The 21,259-nt window shown below is 65.9% G+C and overlaps 1 protein-coding gene across 4 annotated transcripts in view; it reads right to left on the bottom strand.

Annotated features, from left to right (window-relative positions):
- The window catches only part of N4BP1 (NEDD4 binding protein 1), a 44,553-nt gene extending 23,590 nt beyond the window's left edge, over positions 1-20,963 (bottom strand). Inside the window, exons 1-6 of one of the 4 annotated variants that reach the window (XM_036440729.2) lie at positions 20,647-20,962; positions 9,626-11,247; positions 5,696-5,826; positions 3,780-3,876; positions 2,773-2,880; positions 1,016-1,123 (exon numbers count right to left, since the gene is read on the bottom strand). In XM_036440729.2, the coding sequence (XP_036296622.1) occupies positions 1,016-1,123; positions 2,773-2,880; positions 3,780-3,876; positions 5,696-5,826; positions 9,626-11,247; positions 20,647-20,844 (2,264 nt within the window). In that variant the 5' untranslated portion in view covers positions 20,845-20,962. Of the gene's footprint in view, positions 1-1,015; positions 1,124-2,772; positions 2,881-3,779; positions 3,877-5,695; positions 5,827-9,625; positions 11,248-20,646 lie in introns of those variants that run through there. The other 3 variants (XM_045582889.1, XM_045582888.1, XM_045582890.1) reach the window with 3 other exon arrangements.
- Positions 20,964-21,259: the final 296 nt, after the last annotated feature.

Below are 21,259 nucleotides of genomic sequence, written 5' to 3'. Positions count from 1 at the left end.
TCTCCCCGGAGTCCGGTGAGGCCTGGCGCCCACACGTGCGTGCACACCGGCGGGTGTTTAACTGCCTCCGCTGCCGGCGGTGCGGGCTGCGGGAGGAGCTGGAGAGCATCCTCCGGCGGCTGCACCGTGGCCGTGAGGACGGGAGGCCACAGAGAGGCCACGGAGAGGCGTGCCACAGCCGTGGGTTCCAGCGGGGACGCCAGGAAGGAGGTGAGCGGACGAGAGGGCGGCGTGGGGCGGGGCGGGGCGGGTGCGGGCGGAGAGGCAGGGCCTGTGGGTGCTACGTCTGCGTTCGTGTCATAACCAGCGAGGGCTCCAGAGGGAGAAAGCCCCCGACCAGGGAGGGGGCGGGGCAGTGGTCCCCCCAGGGCCTCCTGTGAGTGGAAATGAACCCGAACGCCTTCCTGCCGAAGCACACACAGGTGCCGCCGTTTCAGAGCCTGGTCACAGGGTCTGTGCCAGGCACAGGGAACGCCGTGGTTAACGCCGTGAAAAGCCAGGAGCCGACCTGGCCTGCAGGGGCCCGCGGCGCCCGCCCAGGCCCACAGGGAGCACCTGGCTCCCCACGCTCCGCGGGAGCGGGATGGAAAGGTGCCCTGGCCGGTGTGGCTCACTGGGCAGAGCACCAGCCCGAGGGCGGAAGGTCCCGGCTTCAGTGCTGGTCCAGGGCATGGACCCGGGTTGCAGGCCCGGTCCCCGGTGGGGACTCCTGTGGGGGGCAGCCCGTCGCTGTGTCTCCCTCACATGGATGTTTCTCTGTCTCTCTCCCTCCCTCCGCTCTCTCTAAAAATTAATGGAAAAATATCCCCCGGTGAGGACTAACCCAAAACCCCAAAACCAAGGGCCACTGATGCAGATCTAGTCTCTGGGGGCCCCTGCTTGATGGTTCCGCACAGACGAGACCCCACTGCCTCTCAGACTGTTAAAAGCGGAGAGCCGTGGCGGCTCCCGGGGCGGGCTGGCCCTGACGCGCACAAAGCCCGGAAGGAAACGCGCGCGGCCCCGGCAGAAATACCTCAGGGAGACTTCCTTCCGGAGGAACTCTTCCAGGTGGGGGCCGCTCCGCCCCAGGGGGTCGTCGGGAACCATGAATATGTCCCCCACGAAGGTGTACTGGAGCAGCCTGCAACAGAGGGGGGCTGGGCCGGGCGCTGGGGCACCCAGGCCCGGGCAGGCACCTCCGCCCAGGCTCAGCGCCTGGGGACGGGCACTCCAGGTGCCACGGCTCGCTCCTCTGCTCACCGAGCCCTGAGGCCTGAGACCTCGGTGGGCCTGAGCCGAGGCCGCTCCGCCGGCCGGCCTCCCTCTCCCTCTCCCTCTCCCTCTCCCTCTCCCTCTCCCCGGCTCGGCGAGGGCAGGGCGGGCGCCTGACGGGGTTTACATCTGGGTGAACGTGGGAGACTCTTGGGGTGTCATAAATCAGTGGTCGGCAAACTGTGGCTCCAGAGCCACATGCGGCTCTGTGGCCCCTGGAGTGTGGCTCTTCCACAAAACACCACGGGGGCCCGGGCGAGTCTGTGTTGAAGAAGTGGCGTTAGAAGAAGTTTACGTTTAAAAAATGTGGCTCTCAAAGGAATTGCAGTCGTTGTGCTGTTGCTAGTTGGCTCTGTGGACGGATGAGTTTGCCGACCACAAGCCTAAATCTATCCCAGCTGAGAGTGGAGACGAGCAGGGAGCAGGGAGCTCCCAGGGGCTCACGTTCCTGGATGTGCGGCTCGGGGCTGCTCACCTGCCAGCGGGCGGGAGCTGCCGGGCTGCCTCCCTCGGCCAGGAAGAGGGAACAGCCCTTCTCTGTGCACCTGCCCGACGGCCCCCTGCCCTCAGCAGGGCACATGCAAAACCCGCAGGTCCCTCCTCCTCAAACTGCACAGAGCGCTGGGCGCCCAGGACTGCGGGCTCATCTCCCGCCAGCCCCTGCGGCCGGCGGCTCAGACTCCACGCCCAGATCCCCCTCTCCGGGGGGGCTTATGGCCTAACAGCCTTTCCTTCCGGGATTTCAGTGTGAAAGCTTGTCCACTGGCAAACCACTGGAAGCACCTTTAAAAAGCAAGTCCTGAGCCCCAGCTGGTGTGGCTCAGTGGACAGAGCACCAACCTGGGGACTGAAGGGGTGTGAGTTCGATTCTGGTCAGGGCACAGGCCTGGGTTTGGGCTTGCTCCCGAGTGGGGGGCGTGCAGGAGGTGGCCGATCAATGCTTCTCTCTCATCATTGATGTTTCTCTCCCTCTCCCTCTCCCTTCCTTTCTGAAATCGATAAAAATATTTTTTTAAAAAGGAAGACATGACGCCAGGGCTGAGCTGTGTTTAATTTGTCACCTTCTGAGAAGACAGCAGTGCCCGTGGTCGGACGGGTCCAGGCTATGTCTGTTTGTGACGCTGGACCCGGTGGGCTCAGAGTGACCGCTGGCGTGCACACCGGTCTCGGTGCGTTCAGGCCGCGTGGACACCACAGTCCGGGAACGCCGGCAGGGCCAGGGCCGGGAGCCGGCAGGAACCAGTCCCTGTGCCCGGAGGCCAGAGACCAGCTCCCAGCTGGCTGTCAGCAGCTGTCCAACCACACGGCCACAGGCAGGAGGCACTGGCTCTTACGGGCCTCAACCCTAATGGCTCAAAACAGACACACATGCGCCAAGGAGGGGCGTGTGTGTGTGTGTGTGTGTGTGTGTGTGTGTGTGACGGGGAGCCCGCTGAGGCGCCACCTGTGGGTGTCATGGCAGCTGTGCAGGTACCGGACACTCCAGCAGCTGTGGGAGGACGGGCAGGGAGCCGTTACCTCTTGGTAATGATTTCTCTCCAGGACACCGACTCGGTCACAAACTCTCTGAAGTTGTCATTGGTCACGATGATGCCGCCGGTTTTGTCCGCCAAGTGCAGCAGGAACCTGCGGGGAGGGACGGGGGCTCAGGCGGGCGGGCACCCCGCTCCCAGACGCTGAGCAGGAAACCCCGGCTTCCTCTCCACGGAAGCCAGGGGCCGGGCCGGGGCCGGAGGGGCCAGGCCCTCGCCCACCGAGGGCACGGCTGGCTGGGCGCCGTCCCACAGGTGCACCAGAAGGTTGCTGGTTTGATTCCCGGCCGGGGCACAGGCCTGGGTTGCGGGCTGGACCCCCAGGGGGGGCGTGCAGGAGGCAGCCGGCCCGTGACTCCCACCATGGATGATTCTCTCTCTCCCCCTCTCCCTTTCTTTCTCTGTAAGACGTCAACTTTAACCAGTTAACTGCCACTTAATTCTGAATTTAATGAAACGGGTCTGCCGTTTGCATCTACAGATGCTTATGACGTACAAATGGTTAAAGAAAAAAAACCTTAAAAAAGAAAAAAGAGGCGATGTTCAGAATGGCCTGTTGCTTGCCCGAGTTACAGATGCGCAGCTCCCGGCGAGGCAGGAGGCGAGGGGGAGGCGGGGCCGGCTGAGCACCGAGAGCCCACACCCCCTGCGGGAGGGCGGCAGGCCGTGCGGGGAGCGCCCACGCGGACACGGCTCCGGGGTCGCGGTGACAGGCCACGCCTGACCCCCCAGGAGACAGAGCGCCCCACGCTCTGCGGCACCAACACCCGGCTCAGTGCCGCTCCTCCTGGCCCGTCAGCTTTCCCCTAGAGGCCCGGGCGGCAGGAAGGGAGGCAGCCCTTCGGTGGTCTCTCTCACAGGGTCTCCTCTCCCTCCTCCCTCTGAAATCAACAACAACAACAAGAACGGGTCTGGACGCAGGGAGATGCTCCTCGGAGCCGGGGCGCCCCCCCAGAGCCCCCCAGGCCCCCCCAGAACGCAGGCCGCTCCTACCTGTCGTCGTGGGAGGCGATGCGCTCCCCGAAGACCATGCGGGCGGGGGTCAGCGACAGGATGCCCAGCTCCTGCAGCTGCGTCAGGAAGTGCTGCTCTGTTCAGGGAGGGAGCGGGGACACTCAGGCCGGGGCCCCCCACGTTTCCCTGACAACCGTGCCCAGAGCGGCCGCGCAGACGGGGGACCCCGCTCTCTGCTGACTCAGGGAGGCGGCCGTGCTCCTCACGGGAAGAAAACAAAGCCAAGGCCGGCCAGACGGAGGCAGACGGTGTGAGGGTGACCTCATGTGCTCCTTAAAGGGCGAGCGAGGGCCACAGCCGGTGTGAGGCCCTGCCACCGCAGCCGGGCCGAGCGAGGGCCGCAGCCGGTGTGTGAGGCCCTGCCATCGCAGCCGGGCCGAGCGTGAACCACAGCCGGTGTGAGGCCCTGCCATCGCAGCCGGGCCGAGCGAGGGCCGCAGCCGGTGTGTGAGGCCCTGCCATCGCAGCCGAGCGAGGGCCACAGCCGGTGTGTGAGGCCCTGCCATCGCAGCCGGGCCGAGCGAGGGCCGCAGCCGGTGTGAGGCCCTGCCACCGCAGCCGGGCCGAGCGAGGGCCACAGCCGGTGTGAGGCCCTGCCACCGCAGCCGGGCCGAGCGAGGGCCGCAGCCTGTGTGTGAGGCCCTGCCATCGCAGCCGGGCCGAGCGTGAACCACAGCCGGTGTGAGGCCCTGCCACCGCAGCCGGGCCGAGCGAGGCCACAGCCGGTGTGAGGCCCTGCCGTCGCAGCCGGGCCGAGCGAGGGCCACAGCCGGGCCGAGCGAGGGCCACAGCCGGTGTGAGGCCCTGCCACCGCAGCCGGGCCGAGCGAGGGCCGCAGCCTGTGTGTGAGGCCCTGCCATCGCAGCCGGGCCGAGCGAGGGCCGCAGCGCCTGCTCCTGGCTCCCTCTAGGGCCCTGACGCCGCGGCCCTTAACACAGCTCCTGGTGGTGTGGTGACCCCCGACCGGAAAGCTATTTTCGTTGCTACTTTGTAACTGTCATTTTGCTCCTGTTATGAATCATAATGTAAATGTCTGTTTTCCGCCGGCCCGCGGCGCTCACCGTGACGTGGGGTCACGAGGGGTCCTCCCCACCCCCCCCCCACGGCGGCGGCCACGCCCCTCACACACACACACACACACACACACACACACACACACAGACCCCGCCCCCGGCGGCCACGCCCCTCTCACACACACACACACACACACACACACACAGACCCCGCCCCCGGCGGCCATGCCCGGCCCGCGGAGCTCACCGTGACGTGGGGTCACGAGGGGTCCTTTCCCCCCCCCCCCCCCCCCCCCCGCGGCGGCCACGCCCCTCCCACACACACACACACACACACACACAGACCCCGCCCCCGGCGGCCACGCCCCTCACACACACACACACACACACACACACACACACAGACCCCGCCCCCGGCGGCCACGCCCCTCACACACACACACACACACACACAGACCCCGCCCCCGGCGGCCACGCCCCTCACACACACACACACACACACACACACAGACCCCGCCCCCGGCGGCCGTGCCCGGGCCGCGCTCACCCGTGACGTTGGGGTCGAGAGGGGTCCCCCCCGCCCCCCACGGCGGCCACGCCCCTCACACACACACACACACACAGACCCCGCCCCCGGCGGCCATGCCCCTCCCACACACACACACACACACACACACACGGACCCCGCCCCCCGCGGCGGCCACGCCCCTCACACACACACACACACACACAGACCCCGCCCCCGGCGGCGGCCACGCCCCTCACACACACACACACACACACACACACACAGACCCCGCCCCCGGCGGCCACGCCCCTCACACACACACACACACACACACACACACCCCGCCCCGGTGGCCGTGCCCGGGCCGCGCTCACCCGTGACGTTGGGGTCGCGCCGGGTCCTCCACTGGGGCACGAACACGGTGATGTTGCGGTTGCCCAGCTTCCAGAAGTACTCGACGGCGATGGCGATGCCGCGGCAGGAGAAGAACTTCTTCAGCCCGTGGCTGCGGGGACAGGGGCTGTGGGCGGGCGTTCCGTCCGGCCTCCGGCAGCCCTCCCTGCCCTCCGCCCTCCGGGGGTGCAGAGCGCCCCGGCCCCGGCCCGCTGCCCCAAGAGCCGGGACACATCGTCACCCCGTGGCTCCCAGAGGCGGGACTTCCTGCTGGGGGCGGGGGGGGCGCCGTGCCCGTGGGGGGCCTGCAAAGCACACCCAGCCTGCGGACAACTCCACAGACATGTGATGGGAGCAACTCAGAAACTCCGAGGCCACCAGGCGCCACGGCAGCCACGGCCACGGCCACGGCCACGGCCACGGCCACGGCCGCGCTGGTGACCGATGTATAAGGCGGCAGCTGCCTGTCCAGAAGCACACAAGGCAGGTGCCATTTGTTCCCGGGAAACGGGCTCGGGCAGTTTTCATGGAAGCGGGACAAGGCGGGGCTCGGGGTGAGCATTGACCTAGGAGCCAGGAGGTCACCCTTTGATTCCCGGTTCGATCCCCACAGAGGGCATGCGTGCAGGAGGCAGCTGGTTCATGCTTCTCTCTCATCACTGATGTTCTCTCTCTTTCTTCCTCCCTGAAATTAAAATTAAAAATTAAAAACAAGGAAAAATCTTCCCCATTGCTTACCAGCAGGAAGGCCAGAGCTGGTGGCCCTGCAGCCGGAACACACACGCTGTGTGGGCTGTGGTTCCGCTCAGAGCCGGCCGAGAGCCCCTAGGACACGCCCTGGGGAGAGGCCCGGCCGTCTGCAAGGGCCTCGAGCTCCCTCCTCAGGCTGGGGGCTCGCCCACCTGCTCCTGCTCGTCCTCCTCCTCCTCCTCCTCCGACGCCCCGGAGGGAGGGCCTCAGCCCCCGCGGGCATGGGACACGCGGACACACAGCGAGGCCTGCTGCCCGGGCCCCTTACGCCAGCGGGAAAGCGGGAGGCGGTTCTGGAAGCACCAGCTCTGAGCTCATTTCCAAATGTCGCCTCAGGGCCGAGGTCACGCTCCCGGGGACCTGAAACGGCTGGTGGGGGACAGACTGACGGAAAACAGAACTCCAGAGAAAGTCTGTGTCCACGCCACCGCCCCAGCAACCCAGCGGACCTTCCGCCTCGGCCCCCGCCGGGCACAGGGTGCTGGCCTCGCTGTCCCCGGCCCCCGGCCAGCCCCCCGAGCCTGGGACAGGCGCCCGGCCAGCTGTCCACCGACCGCCGAGAGGGATGCCCGGGCTCACAGCGCCCAACGCAGAGGCAGTGGCAGGGAGGCCCAGCCCGGCGGCCACATCCCTGGACCGGCCACCTGTCCTCTGTGGTCCCCACGAACGCAGGCGGGCAGCCAGGGGAAGTGTCCACGCAGAAAGAAGGTGGGGACGGGGCGTAAAGACGGAGGGCTAAGGCCCTGGCCGTGTGCTCAGTGGTTAGAGCGCCAGCCTGCAGACTGAAGTGTCTGGGCCTTCCGGTCGGGGGCACGCACCTCGGCTCCCTCCGATCCCCAGCCCCAGCGGGCGTGTGGGAGGCAGCCGATCAATGTGTCTCTCTCTGTCTCCCACCCCCCTTCCACTTGCTCTTAAAAAAAAATCAATGGGAAAATATCTTCGGGGGTTGGGGGGGGGGGCAATTACCAAAAAACAACAAAACCTGCCGCATGGGGAGCGGCGTGGCCGCGGGGAAAGTGAAACCCGAGGGCCCAGCACAGCCGCCTCCGCCCTGGGCTCTCCAGGCGCGGCCGCGGGGCGGGCTCGGCGGCGAGGGGGTCAGGTGCCGCCAGGCGGGCCGGCCTCCCGGCGGGGCCACAGCCCCACAGCCCTTTCCACTGAGTCATCGTCCGACTCAGCCCGGGACCCGGGGAAAGAACCAGGTACCGCTCTGCGTCAGCGGGAATTTCTCACGGTCCCGGGCCCTGCTGCCAGGGGCCCCGTTTCCCTCTCCGTCCCCGGGGGGCTGGGTTCGGGAGCGAGTGCGCCCGGCAGGCTCAGGCAGCTCACAGTGTGCACCGCGTGGCCCCGGCCCCGGCCCCGGCCCCGGCCCCCATCGCTGTGGGAAGGGGCAGGGTGTCCGGAGGGGAGGCACCGTCTGGGCCTGCGTCTCGAACCTGTGACCTTGGACAAGGTTCCTCAGCCATGGTATGCCCTGTGAGTTCCAGGTAACGCTGGCGCGAAGTTTGCTTGTTTTTGTTTTTGTTTTTACAAATATGTTTTATAGATTTTTTTACAGAGGAGAAGAGAGAGGAATAGAGAGTTAAAACATCGATGAGAGAGAATCATAGACCAGCTGCCTCCTGCACATCCCCCACCAGGGATGTGCCCACAACCCAGGTACATGCCCTTGACCGGGATTGAACCCGGGATCTTTATGTCCCCAGGCCAACGCTCTATCCACTGAGCCAAACCGGTTTCGGCATCTTTTTAAAAAAATCAAACAAACTGGTTTCAGAGAGAGAGGAGAGGAAAGAAAGAGATGAAGAAAGAGAAATTACTGTTCCACATATGTGTGCATGCATTAGTTGTTTCCTGTGTGTGCCCTGACCGGGGATTGAACCCACAACCTTGGCGCACCAGGACGATGCTCTAACCACTGAGCAACACCAGCCAGGGCCGAGAAGTCTCATCGTTAACAACCTCCTCGTTCATCCATCCTTCCTGTTACCGAGTGTATATGCCAGCACCACTGACTTGGGGTCGTACGGAAAACAGAACAAACACAGTCACCTCTTCAGGGAACTGACAGGCCAGAGTTCACATTTCACGTTGAAGCAGTTAATTCAGAAAAAGGATTCATCTCCTCCCACCTCTTAAAAAACTGAGAGGTGAAATAAACATAACCAGAAACAGTCCTTTGAGAGCGAACAATTCAGTGGTGTTAGGACACTGCCACTACGTATACCCAAAACACTGCCATCGCTCCACAAATACAGCCCTACGCCCTGTTCATTTTAATTACCGATATTTTCAAATCAGTCTACATCAGGCTGTAAGTCTGTCTTCCTTGTAAAGAAGGTGCTTTAAAGCTCAGACGTCTTGTGAATTCAGAGAAAATGGAAACCCTCCCCAAACAGTCAGCGTGTGGTTTCCCTCAGACACCCACTCAGAGGGTTGCGAGGGCAGGAGGGTACCCCAGGGCGTTCGGGAAACCCGGGGAGTGTGCTGGGCTGTCACATGACTGGGGGGAGCACGCTGGCCACCGTGGGAGGGGCCAGAGATGCAAATTGCCCTGTCTTGGGTACACACACAGCTCCAAGCCCCAGCAGCCCCTCTGAGAGATGCACTACCACTCCAGGAAACTTTTAAGGAACGTGGCTGGTGTTGCTCAGTGGATAGAGCACTGGCCTGTAGACTGAAGGGTCCCAGGTTCGATTCTGGTAAACAGCACATGTCCGGGTTGCGGGCTCAGTCCCCAGTACGGGGTGTGCAGGAGGAGGCTGATCTATGCATTCTCTCTCATCACTGATGTTTCTGTCTCTCTTCCTCTCTCAGGTCAATAGAAATACATTCTTTAAAAAAGTGATCATTTTATGTATTGAGGGGGGCAATGGTATATGTACAAAGATAATAATTTAATTTTAAAAAAAGTAATCATTTAGAAGTCTTATCACTGGGCAAAGCGAGGTGAAAGGCACTCCCATCACCTCCTGCCTGACACGCCAGGCTGCCGGCGGCCAGGTTAGAGCCCTACAGGACGGAACGGCAGGCCTTCCCCCCGCTCCCCCTGCGGGAGCTCGGACCACCGGACACACACAGGACCGTCCCCAGGGCATGCAGTCCGGGGCGCTGGCGGGGGGCCCCCCGGGAATCACGGCGGGCGCGCCGCAGGGACTTACGTGATGGCGACGTTGCTCCCGTCGATGACGATGTGCTTCAGGTCCGTCCGGCCCGGCTCGTTCTTCAGCTCCAGCTTGTAGGGCACCTTCAGGGTGTCCCGGAACCGCTGCACCCCGGTCACCGAGGAGTCCATGTGGTCGGAGGGCCCGGCCACGAGCCCCAGTGCCGGCAGCGGCTGGCAGTTCGGCCTGGGCGGCGGGGAGCCCAGGCCGCCGGCCCGGCCCTCGCAGGCCGGCTTGAGATGGCTGGGGAGCAGGGCCTCCCCGTGCGGCTGCACCCCGTTCTCGGGGAAAACCGGGATCCTGGGCTGGTGGCCGGGCCCTCCTCTCGAAACGAAGCTGGGGCTCGAGGGGGCGACGGAGGGGGCGACGCCGTCGACGTCCAGGTCGGCGTTCCCGGCGAAGCTGGGGTGCGGCCCCCAGGGCTCCGGCCGCTGCTCTGCCGGCCCCGGTTTGAAGGCGTTCATCCTGCAGTTCGAGGCACACGGTTTCGGTTCCGCCTTGAACGGTGACGGAGAAAGTTTCTTCCCCGCCGAGCTCGGCTGTGCCTGGGTCTGCGTTTTCTTTGGGGTGGGATCCGCGGTGAACTCGTTGGCGCTGCTGCTGACTCCCTTCTGCTTGGCTCTGCCGGGCTCGGGGGGCCCGGGGCCGGCCTCCCGCTCCTCCTGGCCCCGCCGGTTCTCCTTCTCGATCTCCTCCAGCAGCAGCAGCGGCTCGGCGGACGGCCCGTACTCCCGGATGACCTTCTCCACCGTGTCCTGCGAGTAGCCCATCGTCCGGAAGAAGTTCACCAGGATGTTGTGCTCCATCTCCTCGCTGGTGTCCTTCCCGTCGGGGCTGGCCCCGTCCGGCTCGCCGGGGGCCTCGGACAGGTCGATGAGGTCGGCCCCGGCGTCCGTCTCGGTGGCGTCCGCCTCCCCGCCGGGTGCCGGCTCGCCCCCCTCGCCGCTCTCCAGGGAGAACTGCTTCTTGGAGTGCCGCTCCTCGGAGTCGGAGGACCGCCGCTTGTGGCGCGCCCGGCCCTGGCCCGGCTCGTCCTCGGGGGCCAGGCCGTTGACGGGGAGGAAGGGCGGGTCCGGCGAGCTGGAGAACACAGTGTCCATCTGCCTCGTGAGCTCGGACACGGGGGTCCCGGCCCCGCTCCTCGCCTCCTCCTGCGGGGCCGCCCCGCCGCCGCCGCCCGGGCCCGCGGTCAGCGCGGGTTCGCCGGGCTCGGCGCCCTCGGCCTCGCCCAGGGCGTCCTCGCCCAGCGTGAGGGCCAGCAGCGCCCGCTTCAGCGCCGCGGGCAGCAGCAGCAGCTCCATGGTGTAGCTGTCGGCGTGCGCCTCCACGAAGTGCCGGAATTCCCGCTTGACGTCCGCCTCCCGCCGGCCGCCCGGCAGGGCCTCGTGGCCCTCGAAGAGCTTCACGAACTGCTGCACGTGGCTGCGGGCCATGACCACGGCCTCGGCGCTGCCTCGGACGCCCAGCAGCCCCACGTCCAGCACGCAGAGGTCGGCGCACGTGTCCCGGATCAGGCTCCTGAGGAACAGGCCGCGGGCGCCCACCAGGACGCAGTGCATGGCCTTGGGGTAGTGCTCCCGCTCCTCCAGCTCCGGCTCGCACACGCCTTTGATGTACTCCTGCAAGAGAGGGCAGGCGGCTCAGGCGGGGGGAGCGGGCCTGGGGCAGGGCGGGGTGGGGGGGGGAGAGGGTGTGACAGCCTGGCCCAGGGGCTGGGCGTCAACATAGGAGCCAGGAGGTCACAGTTCGATTCCCAGTCAGGGCACAGGCCCGGGGTTCGGGCTTGATTCCCCATGGGGGCGGGGCGTGCAGGGGCAGCCGGTCCATGATTCTCTCTCCCTCTCCCTTCCTCTATGAAATCAGTAAAAATATATATATCTTTTACAGAAACAGCCGTAGAGTGTCTAATATTTAGGTAACTGTTGAACAAGCAGCTAAAACCAGGAGAGCGGAGTTGCCCCAGAGATTGGGGGGCAGCAGGAACCCCGGAGCCCCTGACCACTTGTCTGAGCCGGGCACACCTCCTCATGTTAACAGGAAGTGAGCAAGGAGGCGCGTGGCGTGCCCCCTGCTGCCGCGGTGACAGCTGGCCCTCGTCCTGTCCGTGTTGGAGAGAGGAAGCCCAATGGTTAGGGAATACGGAGGGACGCGTCCTTGGAACAATTCTTTGTTATTCCTGTTGCTTTTCTGGATCTGCCGGAAGAACCGCCTCACCTGTGGCTGCTGAGCCGCACCGCGCAGGGTGCCCACCCCCACACGGCCCCAGACAACGCAGACCCACGCTGGCCGCCGAGTCAGACAGGCAGTGGCCCAGGTCAGCGAAAAACCCCGACTCTGAGTTAAAAAAAAAAAAAAAAAAGGCTTTATTTTTTAAAGCAGCGTTAGGTTCAGGGCAGAACTGAGCAGGTAGGGCTTTCCCACAAGCACCTTTAAAAACCACCAGCACCGCAGCCCCGGCTTCCAGCACCGAAGTCCACGGACGCACAGAGGACGCCCTGAGCTGCTGATCGGACCCGCTATTCCCAGCAGACCGACCGCTTCCCGCAGCTCTGCCGCCCCTTCTGGCAGGGCCCCCGCCGGGGCCTCCGATGCTGCTGTGGTTGTCCTTCGGAGGAAACGTAATCCTAATCCCGCTGGACCCGGAGAGCCGTGGCTGTGGGTGCCGGCGGGGGTGGGGGTGGGGGGCTGGCAGAGAAACGCCCTCGGAGCAGAACCGTCGGCGCTGCCCCTGGCAACCAGAGCTATGGCTGCCATGCCAGCTGCAGAGGTGTTCTGTGTGTGTGTGTGTTAACATGTATGTTAACATGTTAACATGTTTTCATTGACTTTGTCAGAGAGAGAGGAGAACCTGGGACCCTTCAGTCCGCAGGTGGACCCCCTGACCACCGAGCCACCGGCCAGGGCGGCACAGTTGTGAGGAAGAGTTGTGCATCTGTGCATGTGTGTGCGTGTGTGTGTGTGCGCGCGTGCGTGTTTGCGCGCACAGGAGTAATTTGTCCCTTGAGAATTACTCAGTGTTTTCATTAATAATTGACTCCGGAGGATTACTAAGTAACAACCATTGATTGTTACCCTCCGGGTCAGAGGTCGGCAGTGAAGTGCACTGTATTCCTCCGTTCTCGGCCGTCCGGCCATCGGACAGACGTTCTGTGGACCCAAACAGCTGTGTTTGCTCTCTGAACATTTGAGTGTTAGTCACAAACTGTCTCCCCCTCCCGCAGTGTCCACTGTGTTTTTAAAGAATCTTTGTTGTTGAGAGTGTTACCTGTGCCCCACAGGCCCTCACCACCTGCTGTCTGTGTCCACGGGCTACTGTTGTTGTGTTTAAAATTGATTTTAGGAAAAGAAAGGGAGGGAGAGAGAAACACTGATCGGTTGCCTCCCATCAGAGATTGAACCCGAAACCTGGGCATTGCCCGGGCCGGGAACAGAGCCCGCCCCTGAGCCACACCTCCCGGGCTTCCTGTGGTCTCCATTGCTCGGGCTTTTAAGAAAAAAGAGGGGCATGTAACATATAACCACCCCCATTCAGTGCCCCCCTCACACAGGGGCCGGCGCTGAGAGCGTCTCTGCAGCTGCGCGCGGCCCTCCGCTCCCCTCCGGCCGGGTCCAGGCGGCGGGAGCCAGCGCACCCGGGCCTTCCCCACGCGGACACGTCCTCTGCTCCCGCTGCCTCGGGTGGGGGTTCGAGACTCTCAGGCCCGCACTCAGGCCCTCCGCGGTTCCCATTCTAACTGCTGCTCGTTCTGCAGCCGCTCTGACCTTGCCCTCCCTCCCTCCGTCCCTCCCTCCCACCCGGGTCCCACACAGGCCAGGGGAGGCGGGCGGCTGGGGGGAGGGACGCTCATCTGCTTTCTGCCCCCCACGGCCGCATCCACCACCTTCACCGGCAGTGGGCCCGCCTGGCCCACGTGACGTGGGTCCTGAGCAGGAAGGACTGCTCTGCAGGGGGGGTGGGAACGGGTGCAGGAGGGTCGGCAGTGCCAGGGCACAGCTGAGGGGGTGCTCCTGGCACCTCAGGGCTGGGCATGCCCGGCACAGCCCCCCCCCCCACCACGTGCCTCTGACGGAGGCGTGGGCAGAGCCGTGCTGGGAAAGCCTGGCCATTATTAACACACGTCAAGGCAGGAACTGGAAGTGGGGGACAGCCGGCTGCCCTGTCAGCAGTGCAGCCCCATAGACGTAATGACAAGGGAAGGGCGTGGAGACTCAGCTGGCCTCGCTCAGTGCCGGCGCCGTGGTGCCGCCGTGGGAGAGGGGCTGAGGTGACCGAGGAGGGAGTTGCACCGTTCAGAGCCGCTACCTAATCCCCCTGAAGGGGCAGGAGGGCGCCTGCCAGCCCCGGAGCGCTCCCATGCCCGCCCACGGTGACGCCCACAGACGACGCCCACAGTCAGACAGTGTGGTGCCCGGGAAACGATGTCTGACTCACCGCTCGCCGGTGGTTTGGGCCGGGACTGCGATGCTATGTGCTAAAGCGTGGGCGTGTCCAGCAGAGAGGCCAGGACCTCAGTCTGGTGGGAGAGACAGCCCCGCAGGCTACGGCTTCACTGTCTGCCAGAACCAGCCAATCCTGTCTAACAAAAGGCCAGTATGCAAACTGACCGAATGGCAGAACGACCGGTCACTATGACAAGCACTGACCACCAGGGCGGCGCAGAAGCTCCACACAGGAGCTGCCCCCTGGAGGTCAGTGTGCTCCCACAGGGGGCGCTGCTCAGCCAGAAGCCCTGAGCCTCTCCCCCTCCACAGCAGCACTGAGGATGTCTAACTGCCGGCTTAGGCCGCTCCCCGGACAGCCCCGAGGCTCCACGGCTGAGGCCCTCGGCGCCCTGCAGCCCCCGCGCTGCACGTTGGCTCCAGAGCGCGTCCCAGCGGAAACAGAGGCTCCGGTGCTCCTTCCTCCCGCTGCTCTGTGCTTGCTGTGTGCTGTTTCCTGGCTCGGGGACGGGGCGGGATGGGGGGGCAGTCTCCATTCTGCCCAGGCTGCAGGGACCTGACTGCGGGATCCGGCTGGCAGGGAACCGGGGCTGGCTCTCCGCTGAGCGGGCGCCATCCCAGGACCGTGAGGGCAGCCTCTCAGTGGGGAGCGCCGGCCGGCCGTGCTTTGGGAATGGGGGTGCAGGGGAAGGGGGTGCGGGGGGGTGTTACGTTTGACAGAGGCTGAGGGTGGGAACAGAGAAAGCCGCAGCTTCTGTCTGGAGGCCAGAAGAGCCTTCACTGCTCACAGCCAGGGGGATGCTTCCGGCTCCAGGGATGGCGATAAGTTTGGTTACAATGTTTCTTTTCTTTAAAAAATATATTTTACAGAGAGGAAGGGAAAGGAATAGAGAGTTAGAAACATCCGTCAGCTGCCTCCTGCACGCCCCCTACTGGAAATGTAACCAAGATACCTGCCCTTGACTGGAATCGAACCCGGGACCCTTGAGCCCGCGGGCCGATGCTCTATCCACTGAGCCACATGGGCCAGGGCACGAAGTTTCTTAAAGAAGCTCGGTTCTACCCGGCTTATAGCGAACAAGCCTCGCCTGCCTGTGTGTCCTGGACCTCGCAGCAAAGAAACCACGCAGCCGCGCTCAGCAACGCCGGGAACCCTGACTGTCAGCCCCGGACGAGCCGAACTCCCTGACGTGCGAGGGACCCTTCAAACAACAGAGAAAAGGAACAGCGAGAGGCTTTCCCTGCGCGATTCCACAGGACACGCCTCGTTTACAAGAGGGTCTTTCATTAATTACATAAGGACCCCCCCCCCTTTGTTCTTGGGTTGCAAAACCGCTAACTGCACGCGATGTCACCCACTCAGTGCCCAGCGGCCCGGGCAGGCAGCCCCGCTGGATCAGGCGCGAGCTGGTGAGCTCAGAGGGAAGGAAACCAGTGGTGGGCAGTCGCCGCCCTTCCCCCCCAAACTCAGGGTGAGCACCCCGCATTCCCACAGGTACAACCCCACAGGACCGGCCCGCACAGGGCTGAGCGAATCCCCTCAGGACCGGCCGCACAGGGCTGAGCGAATCCCCTCAGGACCGGCCCGCACAGGGCTGAGCCAGCCCCTCAGGACCGGCCGCACAGGGCTGAGCCCATCCCCTCAGGACCGGCCGCACAGGGCTGAGCGAATCCCCTCAGGACCGGCCGCACAGGGCTGAGCGAATCCCCTCAGGACCGGCCGCACAGGGCTGAGCCAGCCCCTCAGGACCGGCCGCACAGGGCTGAGCCCATCCCCTCAGGACCGGCCCGCACAGGGCTGAGCAAATCCCCTCAGGACCGGCCGCACAGGGCTGAGCCATCCCCTCAGGACCGGCCGCACAGGGCTGAGCGAATCCCCTCAGGACCGGCCGCACAGGGCTGAGCGAATCCCCTCAGGACCGGCCAAACAGGGCTGAGCGAATCCCCTCAGGACCGGCCAAACAGGGCTGAGCGAATCCCCTCAGGACCGGCCGCACAGGGCTGAGCCAGCCCCTCAGGACCGGCCGCACAGGGCTGAGCGAATCCCCTCAGGACCGGCCAAACAGGGCTGAGCGAATCCCCTCAGGACCGGCCGCACAGGGCTGAGCGAATCCCCTCAGGACCGGCCGCACAGGGCTGAGCGAATCCCCTCAGGACCGGCCGCACAGGGCTGAGCCCATCCCCACAGGACCGGCCGCACAGGGCTGAGCCCATCCCCACAGGACCGGCCGCACAGGGCTGAGCCCATCCCCACAGGACCGGCCGCACAGGGCTGAGCCCATCCCCTCAGGACCGGCTGCACAGGGCTGAGCCAGCCCCTCAGGACCGGCCGCACAGGGCTGAGCGAATCCCCTCAGGACCGGCCGCACAGGGCTGAGCCCATCCCCTCAGGACCGGCCGCACAGGGCTGAGCGAATCCCCTCAGGACCGGCCGCACAGGGCTGAGCCAGCCCCTCAGGACCGGCCCCCCCTCCAGCTCGGCCGTTCCTGGAAGTGCAGGGGCCGCCTCCTTCTGGTAAAGTCAAAACAAAAGCCCGACGCGCCACCCAGCGTGACAGCGACCGTTTCCGCGGGTGCATCCACTGTTCAAGAACTCATTCAGGAAACCGGGGACCAAAAAAAAAAAAAAAGAATTAAAAAGTCAACGAAAAAAGGCACAGCAAACAGGGAAGCTCAGAACTCAGAGCTGGTGACGGACAGGCCCAGCCCCCCAGACCCTCTCCTCCGTGTTCTTCTCCGCACGCTATCGTGCGTTCCCAGTGCAGTCATGTTGGGGGTCCCCCCAACTCCTCCCACAGCTCCCCGCATGGATCCCACACAGCCCACTGCAGCCCCAAACCCCGGACTTCCTGAGACAGGCCCCCCAGTGCCCTCCTCCCCAAAGGAAGCCCACAGACCCCCACTCCTCCCTCTCCCACCTCCGAACTGAGCCCCACACCCCAGGCCGCCAGGAGCCGAAGCTGCCCCCGGACCCGCGCTTAGCACAGCTGGTGTTCTTCGTGAGGAGCGTGTAGCTGATCAGACGTCACCGGGCCACTCGGACGTGTCCCTGGCTGGTAAGAAGCCTGGCACCTGCCCTCCCACTCCGGCCACTGCCAGCCACCGCCCCGGCCACTGCCAGCCACCGCCCCGCGGCCCCTGGCCCGAGAAACGTCGCCATTGGTGCCTCTGACCTAGAGCAAAGCTCGAACCCTTCCCACTGGCCGGGCTGAGCTCCCCCAGCTCCTTCCGCCCCACGGCCCAGCCCCGGGTCCCTCCTGCTCTGCACCTTCCATCCCAGGAACCAGGCCTGGACGAGCCGCGTCGCGCAGGCACCTCCTCGTCCTCTGGGTGTGCGTCCACGGCGTCTTCGGCGTCTTCGCCGGCACGTCTGCCCGCCGTCCCCCAGCCGCGGACAATGTCCCCCGCGGCCCTCACGCCCGGCCCGGCCTCCACCCTGCAGCGATGTAGCGTGCTACCCAGGAGGCTCGACCCCCTCCCGTTCACAGCACCCCAGCCAGCCAGCAGGGCGGGACGCGGGCGACGGGCCTCTCCTTGGGAATGCCAGGGGCCCTCCAGGCCTCCCCATGCTCCTCAGCGGGCCCCAGGCCATACCCCCGCCCTCCGCACTCAGGCTGAGGAGCCGCAGGCTGGCATCCTGGTGTGATTTGCCCCCGCTCTTCTCCAGAGCTCTCTCTCGCTCACCCCCGTGTCCCGCTGGGCAGAACCGGCTCCCTGTCTGCTGTCTGTCACTGTATGTCACTGTATGTCGGCGGTCATGTGAGCCAAGCTGTCCGGTTTGCTTCCCAGCGTCCCCCCCCCCCCCCCCGGCCCCCGCCCTGCTGAGCTGAGGGCCCCTGAGGTCAAGAGGCAACAGTGAGTGCATTTCTTGGCACATTTCCTTTATTTATTTTATTTTTAAAGTATGTTTTTATTGATTTCAAAGAGGAGGAGGGGGAGAGGGAGGGGGGGGGAGAGAGAGAGAGAGAGAGAGAGAGAGAGAGAGAGAGAGAGAGAGAGAGAGAGACATTAATGATGAGAATCATCCATCGGCTGCCTCCTGCATGTCCCCCACTGGGGATCAAGTTCACAACCCGGGCCTGTGCCCTGACCGGGAATCGAACCGTGACCTCCTGGTTCACAGGTGGACGCTCAGCCCCTGTTGAGGCCGGCCGGGCTGGACACCGAGCAACAGGCAGGCAAGGTGCCCACCATGGCTTCCGACCCCAGGGCGTCCTCTATCAGGTCCCAGCGTACACACCCCCCTTTCCCATGTCCTCACGAGAACAACGCCCCCCACAGCCGGGCTGCTTGCCTTCAAACACAGACCTCAGACAGGCCCGCCCGTGGGAGCCCTCCGACCCCCTAAGAACGAGCCCGCGGGCCGGCTCCCCAAGACTCCCCCCAGACCCGCCGCCCCCGTGCTCCCGGCCCCCGGCCCGGCCCCTGGGCCTCCCAGGCTCTTCACACCCCGTGAGCCGCTTCCTCCAGGAGCGCCCCTCTGACCACGGGCCATCCCTCTGACCACGGGGCCACGCCTGGGCCTGGGCGACCTCCCAGGGCACGCTGGCCACCCCTCCCCTCCTCCCTCCAGTCCCCGGGCCCGATAACTGCGTCTCCATCTGCCCTCGGCCAGTGCGGACCGGACCGGGGGTGGACCCTCCAGCAGCCCGGAGACCAGTGCTCAGCCGCTGGACGCGCCCAGGAGGGCGCCCGCAGCTCAGGGGGCCGGCACCCAGCCTCACACCGGGGCCCCCAGCCCTCCCTCTGACCCCACCTTCTCCTCCCGGCGAAACACGCTGCGGATACTGCGTCTGCTTTCCTGTTCTCGACTTTAAAAACCAAGCGAACGGCTTTCTCCCCTCAGAAGAATGTGAGACAAACGGCAGAGCCCTCAGGGTGGCATCAGCTGGGGGGGGGGGGGCGGCAAACCAGAGGGTTTCGGGGAAAGGGGGGTGGGACCGTGAGAAATGCCCGGAGTGCTCACGCCAGGGGACAGCGGGGACAGCGAGGGGACGGGGTGAAGGGGGTTGGGGAGAGGGGGGGTGTCTGGCGAGGTGGGCAGCCAGTTTTTCCCTGTGGAGCCCGAGAAGCACATCCCGGGCTGGGGTGAGTCCAGAGTCAGGCCCTGGGGCAGGCACCTGGAGCGGGCACCTGGGGCGGGCGGTGAGGTTTGCCCAGGGGGTGAAGAGTAGCTCGGGGGAGGGCTCAGAGGGGGGGAGACAGGCAATGGGGGCTGTAGGAGGTCCCAGGGCGGAGAGGGCTTTTTGAGGGCTGCCCGGGAAGAGGGGGGCGGGAGTGAGGCCATGATGGAGCGGAGGGGGGTGATCTGCAGCGAAGGCGGGCGCAGGCGGCTGGCTCCTCAGGAACCTCAGGCTCCCTCCGGCCAGCCTCCCGCCCCAGGACCCGGAGGCGCGGGCCAGCTGTCCGGAAGTCAGACGGAAGGTCGGGCAGGGAAGAGCAGGGGGCAGGCCTGTGCGGACACCACACCCCCTGTGTCTCTGTCAGTGCGGAGCGGACGGAGGGATGTGCAGGGAGGCGATCTCTCCCCTCCGGGCGTGCCGGGAGCCAGCGCCCCGGCTTTTACACCGGGGGTCAGGGGCGTTTCTGAAGCCGGGCGGGCAGCTCCCCGAGGCTCCCCATGCGGGAGGCAGGGTCCCGGAAGCGAACTGTGGACAGGCCCGGAGCATGGCGGTGGGCAGGGCCCAGAGGGCGCCTGGGTGGCGGTCTGGGGCCTGCAGAGGGAGGGGCGCCCCGGGAGGTGCAGGACCAAATCGCTGACCTAGAAGGTGAGTCACCTCCTCAGGAGTTTCAGTTTCCCCAGCTGAGCGTTTAGAGAGCGGGAGGAGGAAAACCAAGTCACCGCTGGACTTCCAGGCCCGCTGCGCCCGCTGCCAGGGGCTGGTACCGAGCTTGGAGTGCTGGTACTGAGTGCGGGGTGCTGGTACTGAGCTCGGAGTGCTGGTACTGAGCGCGGGGTGCTTGTATTGAGCTCGGAGTGCTGGTACCGAGCGTGGGGGTGCTGGTACTGAGCGCGGGGTGCTGGTACCGAGCTCGGAGTGCTGGTACTGAGCAAACCAGCAGTGAACCAAGTCTTACTCACACCATAAGACACGACGCTACCTCAAAACGTTACCGTCCAACACCCCATCCCTCAGGACGCTCCTGGGTCAGATCCTCAAAGGGACGGAAACCCCAGAAGGTCCAGCCCCGCGCACCCGGGGGCGGGAACCGCAGAAGGGGCAGCGCGCGGCCCGCACAGGGGCCCGTCCGGCTCCCACAGCCCAGGCAGGCGGGCCTTTCTCAGCGGCCCGCACAGACGGGAAACTGAGGCCCCGGGAGGAAGCCGCTAGCCGAGGTCACATGGCCCGTGGGCGGAACACACAGGCCGGCGGCTCCGGACACTGCGCTCCAGCCCGCGCGCGGGGCCGGGGGGCCGAGGGGGGCGCCCAGGCCCCCATCGCGCGGGACCCGGAGGCGGAGGGGGCGCCCAGGCCCCGATCGCGCGGGTCCGAGGGTCCGAGCGGGGCGCCCGGGCCGGATCCGGGTCCCGGGGGCGGAGGGGCGCCCGGGCCCGGCCCGGCCCGGCGGGCACTCACCTTGGCGCTGTGCACCGCCTCCTGCGCGCCCCGCAGCTGCAGCCAGATGCGCGCGGGCAGCGGCTCCTCGGCGCCCAGCGCGCCCAGCACGGCCAGGCCCACGCCGAACAGGCCCTCGATGCGGCCGCGGCTCCGCTCCAGCAGCGCCGCCTTCTCCGCGGGCGCCGTGAACTCGTCCAGCACCGGCCGGGCCGCCATGGCGGGCGCGGCCTCCGCGGGCCCGGCCGGTCGGGCGGCCTCCCCTGCGCGCGGCCTGGCCCTCGCGCCCCGCCCGCAGGCCCGGCTACTCCATGGCGCCGCGGAGGGAGCCTCCGCCCCTCGTCGCCGTCGCCGCGGCCGCCGCGCATGCGCCCCGCGCCGTCCGGGCTCGCCGCGCGGGGGGCGGGGCCCGGCGGCCGGAGGCGACGTCACCGCGGCGCCACGTTCGTTGCGGGCAGAGCCGGCTCCGGGGGTCGCCTTGGAGCTGCAGCCAGAGGCGCGCGGGCGGCGGCTCCCCGAACCCCAAAAGAGCCCCACCCTCGAGCACAAAGCAGTGCCCGCATGCACCCCGAAAGGAAGCGGGGCCTCCATGCTGCTTTCCCAAGCAGACTCCCGGGAGGCCGAGGTTCGATTC

This window comes from Pipistrellus kuhlii, unplaced genomic scaffold (genome assembly GCF_014108245.1).
Source record: "Pipistrellus kuhlii isolate mPipKuh1 unplaced genomic scaffold, mPipKuh1.p scaffold_m20_p_17, whole genome shotgun sequence".
NCBI lineage: Eukaryota > Metazoa > Chordata > Mammalia > Chiroptera > Vespertilionidae > Pipistrellus > Pipistrellus kuhlii.
This window is presented reverse-complemented; position numbering and strand designations above follow the sequence as displayed.